The sequence below is a fragment of the Schistocerca cancellata genome, chromosome 2 (assembly GCF_023864275.1).
Source record: "Schistocerca cancellata isolate TAMUIC-IGC-003103 chromosome 2, iqSchCanc2.1, whole genome shotgun sequence".
Taxonomy (NCBI): domain Eukaryota; kingdom Metazoa; phylum Arthropoda; class Insecta; order Orthoptera; family Acrididae; genus Schistocerca; species Schistocerca cancellata.
Window position 1 is genome coordinate 23608716 of NC_064627.1, and position 21767 is coordinate 23630482.

General features: G+C 41.7%; 1 protein-coding gene across 1 annotated transcript in view; it reads right to left on the reverse strand.

The window, feature by feature from the left end:
• Window positions 1-1406: 1406 nt before the first annotated feature.
• Window positions 1407-21767, reverse strand: part of LOC126143618 (uncharacterized) — a 154595-nt gene continuing 134234 nt past the window's right edge. The window contains exons 4-5 of the mRNA XM_049915439.1: window positions 20885-21050; window positions 1407-1630 (exon numbers count right to left, since the gene is read on the reverse strand). Coding sequence (XP_049771396.1) covers window positions 20895-21050 — 156 coding nt within the window. The 3' untranslated portion in view covers window positions 1407-1630; window positions 20885-20894. The remainder of the gene's footprint in view (window positions 1631-20884; window positions 21051-21767) is intronic.

Genomic DNA, 21767 nt, shown 5'->3' on the forward strand with positions numbered 1-21767 from the left:
AGTTACCCCATATCAGCGACCTCAGTAGTTATTAGACATCGTGAGAGGGCAGAATGGGCCGCTCCACTGAACTCATGGACATCGAACGTGGTGAGATGATTGGGTGTCATTTGTGTCATACGTCTGTACGCGAGATTTCCACACTTCTAAACATTCCTAGGTCCACTGTTTTCGATGTGATAGTGAAGTGGAAACGTGAAGGGACACGTACAGCACAAAAGCGTACAGGCCGACCTCGTCTGTTGACTGACAGAGACCGCCGACAGTTGAAGAGTGTCGTAATGTGTAATAGGCAGACATCTATCCAGACCATCACACAGGAATTCCAAACTGCATCAGGATCCACTGCAAGTACTATGACAGTTGGGCGGGAGCTGAGAAAACTTGGATTGCATGGTCGAGCGGTTGCTCATAAGCCACACATCACGCCGGTAAATGCCAAACTACACCTCGCTTGGTGTAAGAAGCGTAAACACTGGACGATTGAACAGTGGAAAAACGTTGTGTGGAGTGACGAATCACGGTACGTAATGTGGCGACCCGATGGCAGAGTGTGGGTATGGCGAATGCCCGGTGAACGTCATCTGCCAGCGTGTGTCGTGCCAACAGTGGTGTTACGGTGTGGTCATGTTTTTCATGGAGGAGGCTTGCACCCCTTGTTGTTTTGCGTGGCACTACCACATCATAGGCCAACATTGATGTTTTAAGCATCTTCTTGCTTCCCACTGTTGACGAGCAATTCGGGAATGGCGACTGCAGCTTTCAACACGACCGAGCACCTGTTCATAAAGCAAGGCCTGTGGTGAGTGGTTACACGACAATAACATCCCTGTAATGGACTGGCCTACACAGAGTCCTGACCTGAATCCTACAGAACATCCCCTTTGGGATGATTTGGAACGCCAACATCGTGCCAGGCCTCATCGACCGCCATCGATGCCTCTCCTCAGTGCAGCACTCCGTGAAGAATGGGCTGCCATTCCCCAAGAAAGCTTCCAGCAGCTGATTGAACGTATGCCTGCGAGAATGGAAGCTGTCACCAAGGCTAAGGATGGGCCGATACCATACTGAATTCCAACATTACCGATGGAGGGCGTCACGAACTTGTAAGTCATTTTCAGCCAGATGTCTGCATACTTTTGATCACATAGTGTATGGAACGAGCGCCATATACCATCAGCCTCGACAGAACAAAAATGATATTAATAAGTGACTATGTTGACCAGTGGCTTCATGCTAATTGAAAGCAGTGGATCTCTGCTACGCTAGATGAAAATGTGGACTCCACTATTTGGAAAAAAAAAGGAACCCTTATGAATCCGACAAAATCTTTAGCTATAAAAATGTATGATGGATTGCATGTTTTACATATCAATTGTATTAATTTTACAGTTCCTTCTGGTGTTAGAAATTCATACAGACGTTTTACGGCCTTTAACTTGAAACATTCTGGCACACAGGAACGGAGCAACAATGATAAGACTGAAGTCTATAAGTATTTATTTATTATGTTGTAAATACAGCACAATTCCGTACCACAGCTGTATAGGCGAAGCCACATGAGGCTACAATTCAGTCGTAACCGTGGATGAGAATACGTGTTGATTAGCTGTTTCCGCCCATGGTTGACCTGGAAAGAACCTCAGCATTAGTGTTCACAATGACGATTACGTAAAAGAACACGGAAATCAGAATGTATTTTAAATGACAAAATTGATTCCCTGAAGCTCAGTACCATCGAGAGGTCTGATCATGCTCGTACCGCCTGTACAGCTGTACCTCGGAGCTAAACGCTACCGTTTGGCAAAATCGAGCGAGAAGCCTCAGTGCTGCGACTGTGATCGGGCATTCGTGAAGAGGGCGCTTCAAGTCTTCGTCATGCCATCGAGATTTGGCTCTCACTCTTTTTCCCTAAGTCCAATAAGGATACTGCCGGCATGGTTTCTTTGCAAAGGACGTTGTCGTTATCCTTCCTTACCCTTTTCACTCCTGGAGTGGACTGTGTAACGGAACATATTAAAGGCTTTACTTTACCGAAGTATGCGATACCCTCCAAATTCAACCAGTTTAATGAGTATTTATGATTATAGAAAAGTTATTGTGTATGTTAACAATGATTGCATAACATGTCTGCATAAACAGTCAACCCATTAAATTATACTGAATAACTGACCCACACAAAAGTTTATATCACTTGATCACTGATACAGCAAATGTCATTATGTAAAAACACTAAGTTCATCTTAAATAATTAATATGAAGTACGAAAAATAGTGGCCAACTTAGGTATTTTGGATCTCCTTAAATAAAAATCACCCAGTGAAACCTATTTGTTCACTAGGAGCGTTTTCACTCAGTATTCACGTAAGCAATCCTATTTTAGACGAAAACCAATGTAATTCTTAATAATTCATGTTATTTACTTATCTATGCAAATTAGAGAAGTCAATTGACAAACTTCTAAAAAACGGCCTTTTTGTAACAAAGAATTATTCTGTCAAGTCAACAAATCTGTCTGTCATTTTAATAACACGTTAAATTATGTCACTCGATGCAAATTAATAACTTTTCTGCACAAATTATGATAACAGATGTACATGTGACTTGTAAACTATATCTCTTTTTAGTAGTTCTTTGACAATGTTATAAATACAAGCAGCAAGAAGGGTCGGAAAGCAGTCGGAATGTCACTTTGGTAAAGTGTGTTTGTGTGTTATTGTTTGAGGTGGATAAACAATGCAAAGAACATGTAACGGAAGTACTACTTTGTGTTGTGTCATGGTCTTTGGTGGACAGTGGAATTAAGATGGCCACCAGAGTAATAAATATTTGAAGTTTACATATTTGTTGGTTTCGCTCGTTCTTTATCATCAAAAGCACATAAAAAACACGGGACCTCATGTTTTTAACCCTAGACAACCAGATTTAGAGCCAGCATCAGCATCGAGACACAGCAGCGATCCAGCAAGTAGCAGCAATTACCACAACACAATGCATTTTAATGGCGCCAACCTAACATCAAGTGCTAACAAGCTCCGTAAATGGGAGTGAAATAGTGCGATTATAGCAATTAGCTATATCTACGACCAGGCGACGATTACAACTGGCAATAGCAGAGGTAGCCGTGAGAAAAAGATTGAGTAACCAACGAAAGGGTAATATTCTGCGAGTCCGAGTATGGAATGGTAGAAATCTGAATGTGGTACGGAAGCTCGAAAATCTAAAAAGAGAAATGCAAAGCCTCAGTCTAAATACGGTGGGGATCAGTAAAGTTAATCGGCAAGGAGATACGTATTTGTGGACAGAAATCAAAGTCCAAAGAAGTAGGATTCCGAGGTACTGAGGAATGACGATGTGTGTTTGATTCCCTTAGCTGGTAGATAATTCGATAATGAATACCATAGTAAGCAGTTTAGTTAAAAGGGAGAGGGGTTCTCTAGGAAGTGAAATCACAGAAGTTGCTTACACAAAATGTAGCTACTAGGAAGGCAACGCAAAGAAACTTAGGGCAAAAGAAGAAGTGCCTCAATTAATCGACGATAGAAGGAAGTACAAAAATGGCCAAAAATGATACAAATGCAGCTATTTAAGTCCCATAGGAATTTAATAAATGTAAAGTGAGGGAGGGAAGGTAACACGGAAGTGATTGCAGGAAAATAGTGAAGAGATGGAAACAGCAGTGGTTGTTGGAAGGTCAGATTCAGCATGTAGCAAAGTCAAAACAACCTACGGTGGAATTAAAAGAAAGGCAGTCACCATTAAGAGTGCAGGAGAGATTCCGATGTTGAATGTAGAGGAGAAAGCAGACAGGTGGAAAGGATAAACTGAACGTCTCTATCTCACAGGGAAAACCTGTCAGCGGACGTAACAGAAGAAGAAATGAAAGTGAATTTGGAAGACACAGGGGATCCAATTTCACAGAGATAAGGCAGAGGGCATAGTAACACACCTTCGGAATTATTAAAATCATTCGGGGAAGTAGTAAACGTAAGTCTATTCAACTTGGTGTGTAGAAACATTGAGACTGGACACATCCCATCACACTTTCGGAAAAACATCATTCACTCTATTCTGAAGGTAGCAACCACAGATAAGTGCGCTACCTATCGCGCAATCACCTAGACGGCCGATCCATAAATTTGCCGGCACCAATTAGAAGGATGGAAACGAAAGTCTAGGATCTCTCAGGTGTCGATCAATTTTGCTTTAGGATAAGTGAAGGTACCAGAGAGGCAGTTCTATCGTTGTTCTTGTTAAAGGAAGCATGACTTAAAAATATCAATACACGTTCGTCGGATTTGTCGATCTAGATAAAGCGTTCGACAATGTAAATGGGCACAAGATATTCGAAATCCTGAGAACAACAGGAGTACGATTTTAGGAATGAGGGGTAATATACAATGGGTATCAGAATCAAGTAGAATGGAAGACCAGTAATGATTAGGTGTGATCAAAAAGGCAGTAAGGCAGAGGAGTAGTTTTTCTCGCCCAATGTTTAACATTTACACCGAATAAGTAATGTCGGGAATAAAAGGTAGGTTTCTGAATGTGATTACACTTCAAGGCGGAAGAATATCAACGAAAGAGCCTAAGATTCGCAGATAACATTGCCCTCCTGTGACAAAACAAGAAATAAATAAAGAAACACGACGGACTAAGCAAGGCGGACACAAGAAGCAGCATAGAGATAGGGCTGAGCGATCTGGAGAGTGCTGATTTTTATCCACTTGACATCTTGGCTGAGGATAAGCGTAAAATAAATACGTTTTACAGCAAAAAGATTTTTAGGACCTGAAGATGACAACAAAGTCTGTTGAAACCAGGTGTCTTAAATAAAGAAATATTTTACGCCATCTTGGCTGTTGAATGGTTTTTAACTCTAGGGTGGCAGGTGATACTGTCTGCTATTCATGAGGAAGTAAGGCAGTTCACCTCCCAGGGAGTAGTTGCAGTGCATTGGTGATGGCATAGATGTCATAGATACAATGCTGGTTGAACTAGTCCTTTATTCCACAACAAACGCAGCATTTGAGGCAGAGCTGGAAAGCCAGTGGGTGGCCTCTATGACATAAGCCGGGGTAGCATGCCGGTGCCAGCAGTAGCCCACGGGAAGGGTGGTGCACTGTGTGTTGCAAAGCGACGCTTGCAGCATAGCAGCAATGATGCTGGCTCAAGAATGGCGCCGCGTGGCGCACAGTGGACAGTCGTTGTGTGGTCTGAAGCAGCGGGTCTGGGGGTGTTCGTAATTTCGTCCACTGTGCAATTCCTATTTTTGTCCCAGGGACGGAATTTGGAGCTGTTGTTAAAAACTGATTTTATTTGCCGTTTGTAAAGATTACTTTTTTCATATGGAGAACCAAAATCGGAGAGAAATGAATTCGTTGCACTAAATGCTTGGTTTGATATCATAAAATATGCTCTTCCTCTACATAGACATGTAAATTCATATTTGACAAATTTTTAGAATGATGAAAATAACTTGAAAAATGGTTCATTTGTGGCCTTTCAAGTGATTTATAATAGTGAAACTGTCTGGCAATGTTGCAATGGAAAAATACAGTTTTTAGTTAATTGTAATTCTGGGAATTTTTGTGGGGGACGGAATTATGAACACGTTTTTTGTATTTTTTCTTTTGCAATGTTAATGTTTATGTCAAATACTGGCTTTAGTATATTATAACAATTTAGTTGTAACTTGCCTCCAATTGGAGGATAAATTCAGGAATACAGACTCAGGTGAAGAAAGTGACGGGACACCTCCTAAGATCGTGCCCGATCTGCTTTTGCCCGGCGTCGTGCAGTAGCTCGATGTCGTTGGAAGTGGCCTGCAGAAATGTGAGTCAAGCTGCCTTTATAGCCGTCCATAGTTGTAAAAGTGTTGCCACTGCAGGATGTTGTACATGAACTGGTCTCTCCATTGTGATCCATAAATGTTCGGAGGGATACTTGTTGGGCGATGTGTCTGTCCAAATCATTTGCTCAAATTGCCCAGAATGTTCTTCAGCCCAATCACGAACAATTGTGGCCACGTGACACGTTTGGGAACATGAAGTCCACGATTGACCAACCTTGTCCGTGACTTTGTAGGGTCTGTGCCCAGCTCGCATCCTGCCATTAGCTCTTACCAACTGAAATCTGGACGCATCTGGCCAGGCCACGGTCTCCCAGTCGTCTAGCGTCCGACTGATATGATCACCAGCCCAGGAGGGGTGCTGCAGGCGATGCCACGCTGTCGGCAAAGGCACTCGCTTTGGTCGTCTGATGCCCACTAATGCCAAATTTCGCCCTCCTGTCCTAACGGACACATTCATCATAGGCCCCACGTTGATTTCTGCGGTCATTTCACACATTGTTGCTTGTCTACTATCACTGACAACTGAACACAAACGCCACTGCTCTCGGTCGTTAAGTGAAGGCCGTGGGACACTGCGTTGTCTGAGACCAGAGGTAATGCCTGAAATTTGGTATTCTCGGGATATTCTTGCCACTGTGGACCTCAGAATATAGAATTCCTTGAGGATTTCCGAAATGGAATGTCCCATGCATCTAGCTCCAGCTACCACTTCAAGTTAAAAGTCTTTTAGTTACCGTCATGCCGTCATAATCGTGTCGGAAACCATTTCACATGAAGCACCTGTACACAAATGACAGCTCCACTAATGCACTGCCCGTTTATGCTTTATGTACACGTGCGTACTGAACACATGCTTTTGAACCAGGCTCCTGATGACATCGTTTTGCTGATTAAATGGCGGGAGCCATTCGCTATGCCAGCCAAACAATGGTGCAACACTCCTCTACCCTTACACTGGACTGTCTTCTCTTTACTCTCCTGCAAATAATATCACAACAGTTTCCTTGGTTTGACATTTTTAATAGTCTCCTCCGTTTCTCCTTACTACAGCTTGGACCACACTGTTCATTGGCAGCTTATGAAATTAATTACTAATTCCTAATGGTAACCTGATTCTTCTAGCAACTCGTGTGAGCTCCAGCAGTCAGAAGTTACACGAAGTAGAGTCAGTACGACAAGAGTACCAGAAGCCAAGACACATAATCTCATGACTTTAATGCATTGTTCATCACGGTGTTTTGTACTTGCTGGAACATCTGCCCTATGGTAATGCATCATTTTCCCCTGCTATCTATTCGTCCAGTAAATGGATTACGTACCAGGCGGGAAGTATCTCCAATGGTTTATCCAGAAGATACAAGGACTGTTTCATATTCACAACAGGGATCCCAGTGATGGTAGCTGACAGATGAAAATCTACTCTTGAGATGTCATAAGTTGTGTCACTAATCAGTAACCCACTGTATTGTAGTTCTAGTCTCAGCATCTCTTTCAGTCGGCCCCGCTCTTAGCAGTTTAAAATAACCACTTTCGGTTTGAATATGGAATAGATCTTTAGAAGTAAGGGTGTGGTGCTACCATATATTCACTTGTTCCGAGATTCGTTAGAAACATCTGTACGTAGTCACTTTGCTTTGGTTCACTATTTAGGCATATCTCACAAGGTAGAAGTTTGTCCACTGACAGTAACACATAACTTTGCCTTTCTTTAGAAATCAACATCTGCTCTTGTGATCTTACATGTAGGTACTTTCCCAGAGATTCCCACTTCATCGGTTCGGGGTGGACTATGTAACATCAATACCGTGTGTCGGTACTTACCCCTGGCAACTGAACTAGTACTAAAATTAGAAGGAAGGTCAGCATTGGCCGTAATTTTGATGATTTATTAACAGCAAAATCGGTTTTCGATCACATAATGATCATCTTCAGTGCTTTAGCGTACAAATTAAAGCTCGCAGACACTGGTGTATAGTTATTGGCATTAGTAAAAGCTATGAAACGATCACAATAACTCGTTGTGCCTACGAGCTTTAATTTGTACGCTAAAGCACTAAAGATGATCATTATGTGATCGAAAATCGATTTTGCTGTTAATAAATCATCAAAATTACGGCCAATGCTGACCTCCCTTATGCTGACCTCCCTTCTAATTTTATTTATCATATGGTCGTTGTGCACACAGCACTCTATGTAGTCGCCAATCGATGAACTAGTGTTTGTAGCTGGGCTGTTCCAGTGATAGAATAACGAGAAGCTCTGCGCACTCAGTTTAACTTCTGGTATCACTTCTGCTATTAATTCCTTCTTGACCTTCCACAGACCAACCAGAAATTCTTCCAGGGTTAACATTGTAGGATTCAACTGCCCATGTACTGCTTGGTGTATGGCCTCCTGTAATGCTGTTATCTCTACCCTCGCATCCCCTTTGCTACCAGTTAGTAAAGTTAGGAGTTCGCGACTGTCACTCTTGCATATGAAAAATCTAGCTGGGACTGTATCACGTTCAGCTCTTGATTCGCCATGTCAATGATTGTTTTATCAGACCCCGTCAGATCTCTTGTTGGTTCGCACAACGTTCGAGTCTTATTCAGCATGCCTTGTTCCGAATTTGTTAGGTGCGTGGTATGGCACTTCGTTATAGCCTTTTTCATACCACCTAGACTTCTTACTTGTCCCAGCGAATCATTTATTTTTCAGTTATCATCAGTACCAATGGTCCCTTAGACCAGCTTCAGTAACCTACCAGCTGTATTAAAACATTATCTCGCGTGGCAATACGGATAGCACTTTGTGTTACTACTCACTTAGACGTAAGCATTGATACTCTCGTCGTACTTCCTCCAACACTCTGTTCTTCTCGGCCTCAAGATGTAATGCAACTTTCCTGTCCAAGGGTGGCTAGTTAGGATGACACCCTCCTGTCTGGAGAACAGCAACCCTACTTTCAGTGGTTGGTTCTGCATGCGTCAATCACTTCCTCATCGAAGTGGTGCAGCACTGCCAGAATTGTGGCACGCACCATGTTTGTCATTGGCTGGAGCGTCACCTGGGAGAGGAAGTCACAAACTATCTCCCTCCCCCTCCTGATGCTGGGAATTCACTTCTACACATCGAAAACGATAAAAATCCTTCTGTTACGTAACACACCCCTATATCACATAACTCCTTACGCAACAAACTCCTTCCAAGCCCAGTGTTATTAAATACATCAATACAAATAAAATAAATCTGCCTTTATCCACAAATATTGTTGTTGTTGTTGTGGTCTTCACTCCAAAGACTGGTTTGATGCAGCTCTCCATGCTACTCTATCGTCTGCAAGCCTCTTCATCTCCGAATAACTACTGCAAGCTACAGTCTTCTGAATCTGCTTACTGTATTCATCTCTTGGCCTCACTTTACGAATTTTACCTACCACACTTTCTGCCAGTATTAAATTAGTGATCCCTTGATGTCTCTGAATGTGTCGCTTCAGCCGATGCCTTCTTTTAGTCAAGTTGTGCCACGAATTTCTTGTCTTCCTAATTACTTTCAGTAGCTCCTCATTGGCGGCCGAAGACTTCCGGCATAAGAAGTCAGCCTCATTCTGCCAACGGCCTTGTCAAAGAGGGTGGAGGAGCGGACAGAGGTCTCTATCCCTAGGGGCGGGAAACTGCCCCTGAAAGCGGAATAATCAGCAATGATCAACGGCATGAGAATGCAGAAGGCACTGGAAACCACTGCATCAAAGACACATAACGTGTATACACAGGACCTGTGGCCTGCAATTCAACAAGTGTCATGATGATCTCCCAATTGGCAAAAGATTCCGGAATAGTACCCCATTCGCATCTCCGGGGGGAACTGCCAAGGAGGAAGTTACCATGAGAAAAATATTGAATAATCAACGAAAAGATAACGTTCTACGAGTCGGGACGTGGAATGTCAGAAGCCTGAACGTCGTAGAGAAACTATAAAATCTGAAAAGGGAAATGCAAAGGCTCAGTCTAGATATAATAGGTGTCAGTAAACTGAAGTGGAAAGAAGACAAGGATTTCTGGTCAGATGAGTATAGGGTAATATCAACAGCAGCAGAAAATGGTGTAACGGGAGTAGGATTCGTTATGAATAGGAAGGTAGGACAGACAGAGTGAACAGTTCAGTGATAGGGCTATTCTCATCAGAATCGACAGCAAACCAACACCGACAACGATAGTTCAGATATACATGCCGAAGTCACAAGCTGAAGATGAAGAGACAGAGAAACTGTATGAGGATATTGAGAGGGTAATACAGTATGTGCAGGGGGATGAAAATCTAAAAGTCATGGTGGCAGAAATGCAGTTGCAGGGGAAGGAGTAGGAGGAAAGGTTACAGGAGAATATGGGCTTGGAACAAGGGATGAAAGAGAAGAAATCTAATTGAGTTCTGTAACAAGTTTCAGCTAGTAATAGCGAATACTCTCTTCAAGAATCACAAAAGGAGGAGGTATACTTGGAAAAGGCTGGGTGATACGGGAAGATTTCAGTGAGATTACATCATAGTCAGACAGAGATTCCGAAATCAGATACAGGATTGTAAGGCGTACCCAGGACCAGATACATACTCAGATCACAATATAGTAGTGATGAAGAGTAGGCTGAAGTTCAAGACATTAGTCAGGAAGAATCAATACGCAAAGAAGTGTGATACGGAAGTATCTGCGTTACATATACTCTTTCCATGTTTCAGTTTTCCCTTCTTTTCTCAGAACCGGTTTTCCATCTGAACTCTTGATATTCCTACAGCTGCTTCTCTTTTCTCGAAAGGCCTCTTTAATATTCTTGTAGGCATCATCTACCCTTCTTCTAAATCATTACATTTGACTTATAGTCATGCTTGCTTAGACTTTTCCACTTCCTGTTAAATTTTTATTTTTTATTTTTTAGACGTTTGTGTTCCCTTTCACCACTTATGGCACAGTGGAGACTGTATCGCATGTTGTCCTCCATACATCGTCATTTAATAGCAAAACAGTGAAATATTCTCCCATACATTGACTTATTGCAGCAAAATTGTAACGAATTGCCCTATACAGCGCATTGTTGTCGCAAAATTGTAACAAGGTACTCTAAACATCGGTATGTTAAAGCAAAGTTGCCCTTCTTATAGCAAAGCTGTAACAATTTAGGCACATCACGATGTTACAGATAAACATCAACTGCCATTACTCCTCAACCATGGTGACTACCACTACCCTGAATGCTATTGGCACAGTGATGGTCAGTTCATCACTGACTACTATTATCCCAGTCATGATGAGCACCAGTGTCTCCAGATACTGTTGACTGGGACAATGATGGTAAGTTGACGAGATGACTGTCATTACCCTAGGTACAACTGGGTAGGGTAGTTACTGTCAACTAACATTGTGTGTGGGGCAGTGATGAACGGTTTTCAGGGTGACTACGATTACCTGGTATAGTACTGTGGGGCAATGATGGTTAGTTGACCAGTTTACTACCATTACCTTTCGACCATGGTGACTACAATTACTGTGAATGAAACTGCTGTTAAGATGGTGACATTATATGACGACTACCACAATCGTGATTCTGGTGACTACCTTCATCCTCAACATGTGGTGACAGTATACATGCCATAACCTAATAGTGCGTGTCAGCCACTAAATCTCAAATAGTACTGTAACACCAGAAGATGGCAGTGTATGTGCTATAACTCGGCAGTGGCTGCCAGATACTAGATCTCCCCTGTTTTATGATAAATTGCAAACAAGCAAGAAGTGAAATTGTAACGTATTGCTGTATACATCATCATGTTAAGGCAAAATTGTGACAGATTGCTACATTACGGCAAAATTGGGACAAATTACCGCAAGAGTCACTACTGATATACAAAATTGTAACAAAATGCTCCTGTTATAACAAAAATGTAACAAAATTTCGCCACATATCGGTATGTTATGAAAAATGTAACAAATTGCCCATAAATGGCCATGTTATAGCAAAAACTCTAAGAAATTACTCTATACATCGCTATGTGAAAGCAAAATTTTGACAAACTCGCTGTGCTATAGGAAAATTATAACAAATAGCACTCACACTTTGATGTACTACAGCGAAGTTGCAACACATCATCTCGTGATGATGATGATGATGATGTTTGGTTTGTGGGGCGCTCAACTGCGTGGTTATCAGCGCCCGTACAATTACCCAATCTTTGCTCAGTCCAATTTCGACACTTTCCTGGATGATGATGAAATGATGAGGACAACACAAACACCCAGTCATCTCGAGGCAGGTGAAAATCCCTGACCCCGCCGGGAATCGAACCCGGGACCCCGTGCTCGGGAAGCGAGAACGCTACCGCGAGACCACGAGCGGCGGACACATCATCTCGTACATAACCAATGAGTTTGTACTAGCGGATCTCTGATAGCTCCCTAACACCAGGAGCTGGCATTGTATGTTAAGCAGCTTGACAGTGGGAGTCAGCCACTGGATTTCGAATAGTATCCCAAGCAATAAACAAAATTGTAAAAATTGCTCCATACATCAACTTTAAACAAAGTTGTAGCAAACTGCGTCATATATAACCATTTTTGCGTAAAGCGGTAACAATTTGTCCCACACATCGCCAGCTCAGCAAGCTGAGTCTTAACTGGTAAAATATGACTTGTTCCAACAAGCAAAAACGATACATCAGCAAGTTGCGGTCTGTTGGTGCTAGCAAATGAAGACTTCTTCCAACAAGCAAACTGCTTAGTCAGATTTGTGATAATTCATGTGTACATTAGTACTGTGTCTATGAGATCACAAGCCACGTCACCTTTACTATGATTTCATTATTACACCATGTACAGATAATTGAAATTGACACTATGATATCAGAATCAGTGCAGTATTTTACTGACCATCATAACAAAACAACCAGTCAGTATGTACTGACATCTTGGGTTGTGAGTGCGCACAGGCAAGGTCCAGTGACCTGTGCCTGATGTCATGGTGATGTTGTAGTAAAGCGGTCTGGCTTGTGACATCATGGATGGGATATTCACATAAGCACATGATGTAACGAAACTACATATTTTGTTGTTGGGACGTCTTGAATTTCTGGCATTGATAAGTCTCATCTTGTTTGTTAGAATAACTCACCTTCTTTAGTTGGTGATGTTCAGGGCAATTTGTTACAGTTTGGTGTAAGAATAGTGACAATTAGGGCACTTTGTTACGGTTTCATTTGATGCTTATCTGTAACCAAACATGAAGTGTGGGATATCAATAGCTACAACCCACTATCAAAATGTGACATACACTCACACACACACACACACACACACACACACACTCACACACACACACACACACACACAGCTGGCCATTATTACTGCACCCAATAGTGTTCAGCACAAGAGTAGGCACCATTACTAGGAGAGTGCCATTACAGTTTTATTGTAACATAACAATATACAGGTCAGTTTTCTACTATATTGGTGTAAAATGATGGTCATTGTGGGGCAAAATATCATTTAGTCTCCATTGTGCATTAACATAAGTTAGAATTGTTAGCATAAGATGAAAAATGTTTTACATTGTCAAATAACAGTAACACCCTATCATGGAGCCTGTAAGAAACATGTGTGACTTTTAAAAGTAGTTGAACGTGGATAGTTGAAGGACAGAAACACCTGTTTCTCACCTACAGAAAGGTGTATTACCACTGGTCAGTATGCTGTTTCATCAAAGTGTCATGTTGTTGCCACTGTGTGACAACGTAAATCAGTTCTCAAGAAGGACAATTAAACCTGCAAGTTACAACAGTAGTGTCTTGTGTTTGCACAAATAATATCGATAATTTTTGGTTTCTGTGTACTTTCAACATCAAAGTACTCTAATTTATAAGTACCCTACAGCCTGTAAGTTAGACGAGCAGTAGTACCATGTGTGTTATGTAATGTTGTTAAGAAATCTTTATGTATTTTGACAAATGACATAGACAATTAACGCAAAGTAAGAATTTTCGTTCATGATCAGAGGTCCATAATTATACTTGTATACTGTGATAAGCAATCCGCATGTGTTATGTCTTCAACTTGTTTAGTTATTTTGATGGATAATTTTATTTGTATGCTAAGGTTGTAACTTTGATATATTGAACTTTCCATTCTGTGTGGAACCTTGTTCATCATTTTCTTTGATTGAATTAAGTTTTGATTTTGTGCTTGGAACATTAAAATGTTAAGCTTTTGTATCATGAAAGTATGTAGTTTAAATGATGCTATACATTAAAGATCCCATCAAACGATTTGATGTGCTAAAATGCTCAAAAGCGGAATGTTGGTGGATAAAAATGTCACTACAAAAAAATGGTTCAAATGGCTCTGAGCACTATGGGACTTAACATCTGTGGTCATCAGTCCCCTAGAACTTAGAACTACTTAAACCTAACTAACCTAAGGACATCACACACATCCATGCCCGAGGCAGGATTCGAACCTGCGACCGTAGCGGTCACGCGGTTCCAGACTGAAGCGCCTAGAACCGCACGGCCACACCGGCCGGCTGTCATCACAAGTTTGTCCAAGATCAAAGGTAATAAAAATAAAGCTATATTAATCAGTTAACAACGTTAATTATTATTTTCTTGATGCATTATGTTTTTCCCCTCTAAAACAGTGCTTCATTACTTTATTTCCACACTACCAATAAAATAGCTCGTTTCGTTCTGGGAGGAACGATCAGTTTAGATAGGTATATAATATTGGAGCAACTATACTCAAAGTTTACAGTAATGTTTTAAGTGTCAAGAGCAAGTTACATATTAATTGCACTCTTACAGTAGCTAACAGGAATTAAGACCGTTCTTTGTTTGAGATAGCTGTCACTGCTTGTCTGCTTAGGGTAGTATTTTAACCATTTCAAATTTTATACAGATACATGCTTGGTGAGTTTCTGCATATTGTTTCATTAAGGCCTTATATGAAATGTCATCTGATTTCTTTGTATGTTATTTTGCCATGTGTTTTGTGTACTGTTATGATACAATAACAAAGATAATATAGACAGGGAAATGTCATTATGACACATAATGTGAGACTACACAGCGATATTTTGTGCATGAGATGAGGTGTAATAATAACAGTGTGAGACCTGACATAAAAACCGCGTGTGTTGTTGATTTACTTTTTGACATCTATTTTGGACATGTAAAAACTGTAAATTACACTCCTATGAATTATAACTGACATTTGAGATGTAAAAATCACGTTGTGGCACCTGACAGAAACATTTAATTGCTGATGAAACCTACGTACATATTTGTGATATAAATTTTTGATGTGCAATTACAGTAAGTTAGGCTGTTCATGTATTTATGAAATATATTTTATGGGTGAAAACACTTGAAGTTACTGTTCGTCCCCAAATTGCTTCTTGATCATTTCGTTTTCATGTATAGCCTCATTTAGCCCTAGAATAATATGTCAAAGCCTACCTAGCATTTTATTTTAGTCATATGAGTTTTGTGGAACTATGGAACAATTCTGATGTAAAAATAACATTTTTACTCTTAATTTGACAGTTCACAGTCATATTTTAGGCATCATATATATATACAGGGCTATTACAAATGATTGAAGCGATTTTATAAATTCACTGTAGCTCAATTCATTGACATATGGTCACGACACAATACAGATACGTAGAAAAACTCATAAAGTTTTGTTCGGCTGAAGCCGCACTTCAGGTTTCTGCCGTCAGAGCGCTCGAGAGCGCAGTGAGACAAAATGGCGACAGGAGCCGAGAAAGCGTATGTCGTGCTTGAAATGCACTCACATCAGTCAGTCATAACAGTGCAACGACACTTCAGGACGAAGTTCAACAAAGATCCACCAACTGCTAACTCCATTCGGCGATGGTATGCGCAGTTTAAAGCTTCTGGATGCCTCTGTAAGGGGAAATCAACGGGTCGGCCTGCAGTGAGCGAAGAAACGATTGAACGCGTGCGGGCAAGTTTCACGCGTAGCCCACGGAAAATTGGCTCATGCCACAACTGGAGACCGACAGCGCCGACTTCATCTTTCAACAGGATGGTGCTCCACCGCACTTCCATCATGATGTTCGGCATTTCTTAAACAGGAGATTGGAAAACCGATGGAGCGGTCATGGTGGAGATCATGATCAGCAATTCATGTCATGGCCTCCACGCTCTCCCGACTTAACCCCATGCGATTTCTTTCTGTGAGGTTATGTGAAAGATTCAGTGTTTAAACCTCCTCTACCAAGAAATGTGCCAGAACTGCGAGCTCGCATCAACGATGTTTTCGAACTCATAGATGGGGACATGCTGCGCCGAGTGTGGGAGGAACTTGATTATCGGCTTGATGTCTGCCGAATCACTAAAGGGGCACATATCGAACATTTGTGAATGCCTAAAAAAACGTTTTGAGTTTTTGTATGTGTGTGCAAAGCATTTTGAAAATATCTCAAATAATAAAGTTATTGTAGAGCTATGAAATCGCTTCAATAATTTGTAATAACCCTGTATATGGTGTTACAAAAAGGTACGGCCAAACTTTCAGGAAACATTCCTCACACACAAATAAAGAAAAGATGTTATGTGGACATGCGTCCGGAAACGCTTAATTTCCATGTTAGAGCTCATTTTAGTTTCGTCAGTATGTACTGTACTTCCTCGATTCACCGCCAGTTGGCCCAATTGAAGGAAGGTAATGTTAACTTCGGTGCTTGTGTTGACATGCGACTCTTTGCTCTACAGTAGTAGCATCAAGTACATCGGTACGTGGCATCAACAGGTCAGTGTTCATCACGAACGTGGTTTTGCAGTCAGTGCAATGTTTACAAATGCGGAGTTGGCAGATGCCCATTTGATGTATGGATTAGCACGGGGCAATAGCCGTGACGAGGTACGTTTGTATCGAGACAGATTTCCAGGACGAAGGTGTCCCGACAGGAAAACGTTCGAAGCAATTGACCGGCGTCTTAGGGAGCACGGAACATTCCAGCCTATGACTCGCGACTGGTGAAGACCTAGAACGACGAGGACACCTGCAATGGACGAGGCAATTCTTCGTGCAGTTGACGATAACCCTAATGTCAGCGTCAGAGAAGTTGCTGCTGTACAAGGTAACGTTGACCACGTCACTGTATGGAGAATGCTACGGGAGAACCAGTTGTTTCCGTACCATGTACAGCGTGTGCAGGCACTATCAGCAGCTGATCGGCCTCCAGGGGTACACTTCTGCGAAAGGTTCATCCAACAATGTGTCAATCCTCATGTCAGTGCAAATGTTCTCTTTACGGATGAGGCTGCATTCCAACGTGATCAAATTGTAAATTTTCACAATCAACATGTGTGGGCTGACGAGAATCCGCACGCAGTTGTGCAATCACATCATCAACACAGATTTTCTGTGAACGTTTGGGCAGGCATTGTTGGTGACGTCTTGATTGGGCCCCATGTTCTTCCACCTACGCTCAATGGAGCACGTTATCATGATTTCATACGGGATACTCTACCTTTGCTGCTAGAACATATGCCTTTACAAGTACGACACAACATGTGGTTCACGCACGATGGAGCTCCTGCACATTTCAGTCGAAGTATTCGTACGTTTCTCAACAACAGATTCGGTGACCGATGGATTGGTAGAGGTGGACCAATTCCATGGCCTCCACGCTCTCCTGACCTCAACCCTCTTGACTTTTATTTATGGGAGCATTTGAAAGCCCTTGTCTACCCAACCCCGGTACCAAATGTAGAAACTCTTCGTGCTCATATTGTGGACGGCTGTGATACAATACGCCATTCTCCAGGGCTGCATCAGCGCATCAGGGATTCCATGCGACGGAGTGTGGATGCATGTTTCCTTGCAGGACATTTTGAACATTTCCTGTAACAAGGTGTTTGAAGTCGCGCTGGTACGTTCTGTTGCTGTGTGTTTCCATTCCATGATTAATGTGATTTGAAGAGAAGTAATAAGATGAGCTCTAACATGGAAAGTAAGCGTTTCTGGACACATGTCCACGTAACATATTTTTTTTCTTTGTGTGTGAGGAATGTTTCCTGAAAGTTTGGCCGTACCTTTTTGTAACACACACACACACACACACACACACACATATATATATATATATATATATATATATATATATATATATATATATATTTGGAGTAGTGTTGTGCCTTACACCACATGTGGTACAGATAATGCATGTAGCCCATTGAAAAGTGCTGCTTAATCTGCAAGGTAGATCATCACTGATTCAAAGTTACACCAATGTTGTCAATAACTTTACATAATTTTGCTATGTAATGAAATACTTGGAACACAGTACCTATTTAGAAAATGGAAGAAAAATTTACGTAAAACGCCAAATAAAACAGGCATTTGTATGTGGAATACTTCATTATGGTCAGTATGTTTACATATTTTCGATAAGTAATTCACGTTTTTTCTGTACTTTTGAACATGACGCCTCTTTCAGACACTTTTGATCATTGCACCATTTTGGCTTGTAACATTAGTGGATTTGCAAACCATAACTGGCCTGATTCCTCCATTTGTAATTTTCTTTAAATTTCCGATGACTACCACCTTGGAATTTTTTTTAATTTACCACCACCACCATCTTGCATTTTGGAATTACGCACCCTCCCTGCCCTCATCTTGTATTTTTGAATTTCATGCCGTCTTCGAGATCAGCGACAGCAGCACCATCTCCGTCATGTATTTCAGTAGCTGCGTTGCAAGTCTTTCAACGGCAAATGAAGTGACCGATAGTAATAAAAATTTTCTTTTGTATTGTTTAACCAAATGAGACATACTGCCAATTTTTCCCAATTGAAGATCACACAGTGAAGCTGGGTGTCCAAAAGCCCCAGAATTCCACTTTGTGCATTATCCGAAGAGATTGCTGCCTATGCAACAAGCCATCTCTTTCGCTTCCTAACGTGCGATTGTTGACGAAACCCATGCACCGCCTGAAAAGACCTCGCTATAGAAGATTTTCGGTTATGCCACATTACAGAGTACAAGCTGAGAGACTACGGAACAACTGAGCCTCAGTGATGGCTAGGTGCAGGATGACACAAACACTGCTGCTGTGTGTGAGTGGACATGTCGTACCTTGTGCCGATATGACTGCATAGTGTCTAACAATGTATTTGTTATTTTCTCGTTTTATGAATTTAAATAGAAAAATTGGTGTCGAGGAGTATTACATAACTGAAAAATATGTATACGCGAAACACAACCGCCATTTGAGAAAGAGAAATGGAAGCCCTTCAACAGTCACTGTCAGAGACTAGTACCACCGACACTAGAGAGTTATCGTTCCATGCGTAGTCTGTCATTAGCGCCATAACCCAAACGGTGCGTCCGGGGTGGTGAAATTTCCGCGAATCACGGATTGCTGATGAATGGAGTCGCATTGTGTTCAGTGACAAATTGCAATTCTGCGATACCCAGATGAACATTGTGGTGAAAGTATCGGCGACCTTGTGGGAGGTCCCTTTCCTCCTGCGTTTCCGAGGGACACAGTGATGCTAATTCTTGCGCCTTGGGGTGGTCACCCCTACGATGTGACTTCAGATTGCGGCTGGTAGTGATTTCGGGAACTCTGACGCCACAATGGTACATCACGAACATCTGTTTATTCATATGTTACCTCTCATTCGAGAGTATTGTGGTGCCATTTTTCAGCTGCTCAATGCTATTCCACATATAGCACGTGTCTTCAGGGCTACCTGCGTGATGCTGAGGTAATCTCATGGTGAGCAATGTCGCTAAATCTGTCCACAATAGAACACGCGTCGATACGAGATCGGACGGCAACTCCGGCCCGCTGCCAGTATCCAAGATATCAAGGAACAGTTGCACCAGCTGTGGCCCATCTCACCTCGGGAGATGATACGACCGAATCAATCATCACATCCAGATCAGAGGGCTGCAATGCAACTGATATGTGGGCTCCTACCACCAGGTTCTTTGTAAATGTGGCTCGATATTGTAATCACTGAGGTAGCGTCACATACTTTCTCAACTCACGAAGTTTGATTTTGCATCTTTTTCCCTTTGCGGCTGCTGCACTTGATGTGATTGTTTGGGTTTTACTATTTTTTTCTGTACTAAAGCAAATAAAATCATTTGGTATTGTTGGCTGCAGAACCATGATACCATCAAACACCTGATTCGAAAGTTTCTTGTTTCTTCACACACGATAACATCTTTTCATCGCCAAGTCTGAGTATTGTTTCTTGCGTGTACGTGTTACAGCGTAGGTGAAAGTGCTGACTGTATGCGGCTTCTGAGGGTCTGTTTACGTGTTTGATGACGTTGAATGAAAAAAGGAAGAGCATTATGGGCTTTATTGAACTGACCAGTGTGGTTACCTGCGGAGGGCTTTGGTATTGTTTCTTGCGTGTATGTCTGTTGCTACGGTCGTACTTACTTCTAGGTTAAGCCTTACCTTACGGAGACGCTAGTTTAACAAGGGGATCCAAAGTCGCAGAATAGCTTTGGAACAGATCAGTGTACACTCTGTACACGTACACCACATCTACCGGTATCCGTCCCATCTGCATAATTCCTTCGTGGTGCGTGTATTTCTTTCTTTGTCATAGAGTTCATTTGCGCCTATTCTTATTTTTGTATCTATCATCATCTACATGTGTGCCTACTAAGTGCTTAAAAAAATTTATTTAAATCACCATCTAATCCTCTCATGTAATATTGTACTAACCGTTGGGTATTACACCGAAAGTCACATGAAAAATATAAACAATGTCATATATTGTAACAGAGAGTGTGGATTTGTGCCTTGTGTCTAATTAAGATGATCTGCACGGAACCACCTCTTCTTTTCTTGTGCGCCAAATGGTTAGGAAGGATATTTCTTGTACTCGCAGGACCGTTAGCTTCTACCTCCGCCTCTCTGACGATTATGAACACCCTCGCCTGCGGAGCTTAACGTTTTGCGCTGAAACAATTACTTGATAACAAGTGTAACTCAGAAATCTGTTCCTTACCACGGGAATATCAGACTTCGTAGACGGAGGCAATTGTCTGCAAACAGAATAATTCTTCGCCGTCCCTCAGCGCCTTGGAGTATATTTTGTACTTCCCGTAATAAAGCGAGCTGAACTTTTGTAGAGTGAATCCTCGTAGCGATAATCCACTGAAGTAATAGGTTCCCTGCAAACAGAGAAAGCGATTCAATTACACATTTCAAGAATAAGAATCAATTAAAAAATAAAGTGAATAACTGCCATCTTATATTTCTAGATATGTTACCGGCTGCCCCAGAAGAAGTACAGGTTTACCAAATAACTACAGATACACCTACTTCTAAACCTATTGTTATTACAGTATTCTACATCACCCACACTGATATGTGTATACCTCGGCAATCCGCGAGTCTATGCATTCATGAGATGGCCATGGCAATCTTTCTTTTGAAAGCTGATTTCATCCCCATTATCAATAGTGACCCTGATTTCAGCAAGATGTGGTTCATGAAAGAAGGAGATCGACCCTACCGCAGCGGGAGAGTGTTTGATGTTCTGGAGTAGCACTCTGGGGACTGCATTCTTGTTCTAGGCTACCCAGAGGCCACTGGCATAAGCCTGGAGTGGCCGCCATATTCGCCGGATCTGAAAATATGCGACTTCTTTTTGTGGGACTATATTTAAGACAAAGTGTACGGCAATAACCCCAAAACAGTTGCTGAGGTGAAAGCAGCCATTCAGGTGGTCACCGACAGCACCTATGTTCCAACACTTCAGCGGGTCATGCAGGATTTCGCTATTCGTCTGCATCACATCAGCGCCAATGATGGCAGGATTATCGAACATCTCATAAGTATATATATATATATATATATATATATATATATATATATGTGTGTGTGTG